The following is a 3,384-nucleotide window of genomic DNA, read 5'->3' on the forward strand; positions in this document are numbered from 1 at the left end:
ATGGAAGCCTTTCGGTATGCGATTGATGATTGTGGTCTGGTGGAGTTAGGGTGTAATAGTAATCTTTTCACTTGGGATAGTGACCGAACGAGGGTTAATAATATAAAGCAACGTTTGGACAGATTTCTTGCTACCTCGGAGTGGAAAGACTTGTGCTCGGATGTTACTATTTCTCACCTGGTTCGTATCTCATCTGATCATTGCCCCATTTTTCTGAACACTGATGGCAGTAAGAGAAAGGAGGGTAAAAGAAAGATCTTTCAATTTGAAGCTATGTTCCTGAACCACCAAGATTGTTGTGAGGTCATGAAAGATAGCTGTAATAGCGTGCAAGGGTCCCTGTCCTTGATAAAATTTCAGCCTGTGCTTCAAGCTTGGCGAATTGGAACTATGAAACTTTTGGTAACATCTATAAGCAGAAGAGATCTTTATCTAAACAGCTGGAGCATTTTCAAACTCTTCCCAACATAGACCGAGTAGCAGCGAGGACAAGAGCTGCCAATAGTGAGCTGAACGAAATCCTTAAAACGGAGGAAATAATGTGGCGGCAAAGATCCAGAGCGGTGTGGCTAGCGGAGGGATACCGAAACACAAAATTTTTCAATTCGAAAGCCTCGAACAGGAAAAACACAATACCATTATAAAGCTTCAGGACGAGTCCGGACAGTAGAAGACTAAAATTCAAGATTTAGAGTTGATTGTGAGTAACTACTATAGAAATCATTTTTGCTCAACGTCCCCACCGGTTTGTGCCCGCACATTGTCTGCCCTATATACTGCTGTTACAGCCCTTGATGTAGACTTGTTGTCTGCCCCATTTGTTGCTGAAAAAGTTCTTTATGCTCTGAAGCAAATGCACCCAAATAAGCCTCCAAGCTCTGATGGTATGTCCGCTATGTTTTTTTTTATCAAGTTTTGGAATGTGGTTGGAAGAGATGTAACTGATCTTGTGCTTAAGTTCTTGGAATCAGGGATTATGCCGCCGAATCTCAATCATACTTTTATTACTCTGATTCCGAAAATTAAAGCTCCTGAAACAATGAAAAACCTCCACACAATTAGTTTGTGTAACGTGGTGTATAAGTTGATTTCAAAGGTGCTTGCGAATCGAATGACAAAGGTTCTCCCAAATCTTATTCATGAATCTCAGAGTGCGTTTATCCCGGGGAGGTTGACTACAGATAATGCTATCATTGCTTTTGAGGTTTTCCATTCTATGAAGGATAGAATCAAAAGCAAAAAAGGAGTCGCGGCGCTGAAGTTAGATATGAGTAAAGTGTACGATGAGGTTGAATGGACATAAATTCAGTAGGTCATGAACAAGATGGGGTTCCCATAGCATTTTACAAAGCTAGTGATAAATTGTGTTTTGTCTGTATACTTTTCTTTCCTCCTCAATGGTCAGGTGAAGGAATTTATTCAACCATCTAGAGGGATCAGACAAAGCGACCCTGTATCGCCTTACTTGTTTATCTTGTGCACTGAAGGTTTGCCGGCGCTGATTAGGCAAGCGATTCAGCAAAATGCTTTCATGGAGCACAAATGTGTCATGGCAGCCCTAGTGTTTCCCATTTGCTTTTTGCCGACGATTGCATTCTCTTCTCAAGAGCGACAATGGAAGAGTGCCAAGTAATTCGTGATATCATGCGGGTTCTCAAAGAGGAATCGAGACAACAAGTTAATTTATCTAAATTAAAAATCTCCTTTAGTTCAAAGGTCCCAACGGAGAGAAGGATTGGGATTAAAAATCTGTTGCAGATCAAAGAAGTCGGGCACCTCCCAAAATACTTAGGTTTACCTACGGTTATTGGTAAATCTAAAAAGTTTATCTTTGGGTCGCTAAAAGAAAGTATATGGAAGAAACTCAAGGGTTGGAAGGAGAAGCCTTTATCCATGCCGGCAAAGAAGTGTTGATCAAAGCGGTAGCCCAGGAAGTCCCCAATTATATTATGAGTTGTTTCCTCCTCCCGAAGACTTTTGGTGAGAAATTCAAAGCTTAGTTAGTCGGTTTTGGTAGGGAAATAATGAATATCGGAATAAAGTGCATTGGCTCAGCCGGAATAGACTTTGTGTTCAGAAGTCTGAAGGTGGTTTGGGTTTTCGTAATTTCCACTCTTTCAATGTCGCTTTGCTTGCTAAGAAAACTTGGAGACTGTTTACTTCCTCTGATTCGCTGTGTGCTAGAATCATTAAAGCAAAGTATCATGCTCAGAGTGGTATTTTGGGTGCTGGAGATGGGTATTCGTCGAGTTATTTGTGGCACAGTTTGCGTGCTTCCTTTGATTTTATCAATTCTGGTAAGTGTTGGAGAATTGGGAATGGGGAATCAATGAAGGTATGGAAGGATAGGTGGATCTGTGGGGATCCTATGACTAAGCCGCTAGTAGTGAAGAATTTGCCCATTGATGCGACTGTCGGTTGCCTTATTGACCATGCTTCGCAAAATTGGAAATGGGATGTAATTGAAGGCTCTTTTCTTTCTTTTGAATCTGAAAATATTGTTAAGATGGTTCTCAGTTATAGAATGCCAGCTGATAAAGTGATTTGGATGCACACCAAGAATTGTCTCTATTCTGGGAAATTCGGCTGACCATGCTCATCAACTTCTGAAGTTCAATGAAAGGGATAGTGGAGCATCAGCATATTCAAGTTCTGATATATGGAAAAAGGTGTGGAAATTACAGATTATGCCTAAGGTGAAAAATTTTCTTTGGCGCATTTTAAAGAGTGTTCTCCCTTGCTTACAAGTGCTGGATAATGGAGGTAATAGTGTGGATGTGATCTACCCTCGATGTAGTTTGAATTCTGAGTCAATATTGCATGTTTTAAAGGAGTGTGACCGGGGAAGAGGAGTATGGTTGTCTTCTCACCTTGTATTGCAGGTTGAAAGTTCTCCAGCTATGAACATTTTTGTTTGGATTGAGAGTTTGATGAAAATTCTGAGCAAAGATGATTTTGCATTTTCTGTCATCTTAATATGGCAGCTCTGGTTTTCTCGTAATATGCTAGTCTATAGGGGGGAGATGGATTCAGTGGATATGTTGGTGAATAGATGCCAGAATAGTGTGTTGCAGCAAGAATTAACTTAGGTGGACCTTTGCGACTCGCCTCCTGATCGTAATGGCTGGAAAGCTCCATCTTGAGGTTTGGTGAAAATGAATACTGATCTTGTGACGTCTCCGGAAGCTGGCTTAGCAGGGCTGGGGGTAATATTCAGAGTTAATAACAATGAAGTTTTGGCTTCTGCAGGTAGAAGGCTGTCAATGGTTCAATCTGTAGACATTTGTGAGAATCTAGCCATTTTTTATGGCCTCTATGTAGCTCTTGACTGTTGCTTCTCTAGTGCTGTGGTTGAAAGTGATTCTCTGGCTGTTATTCAGATGA

At 41.0% G+C, this 3,384-nt stretch overlaps 1 protein-coding gene across 1 annotated transcript; it reads left to right on the forward strand.

The window, feature by feature from the left end:
• On the forward strand, window positions 1-3,089 carry LOC126672356 (uncharacterized). Its single transcript, XM_050366307.1, has 7 exons — window positions 1-319; window positions 361-565; window positions 718-1,288; window positions 1,406-1,506; window positions 1,557-1,899; window positions 2,018-2,539; window positions 2,613-3,089. The coding sequence occupies exons 1-7, from the start codon at window positions 1-3 to the stop codon at window positions 3,087-3,089; spliced, it is 2,538 nt and encodes an 845-aa protein (XP_050222264.1).
• Window positions 3,090-3,384: the final 295 nt, after the last annotated feature.

Source organism: Mercurialis annua, linkage group LG3 (assembly GCF_937616625.2).
Source record: "Mercurialis annua linkage group LG3, ddMerAnnu1.2, whole genome shotgun sequence".
Taxonomy (NCBI): domain Eukaryota; kingdom Viridiplantae; phylum Streptophyta; class Magnoliopsida; order Malpighiales; family Euphorbiaceae; genus Mercurialis; species Mercurialis annua.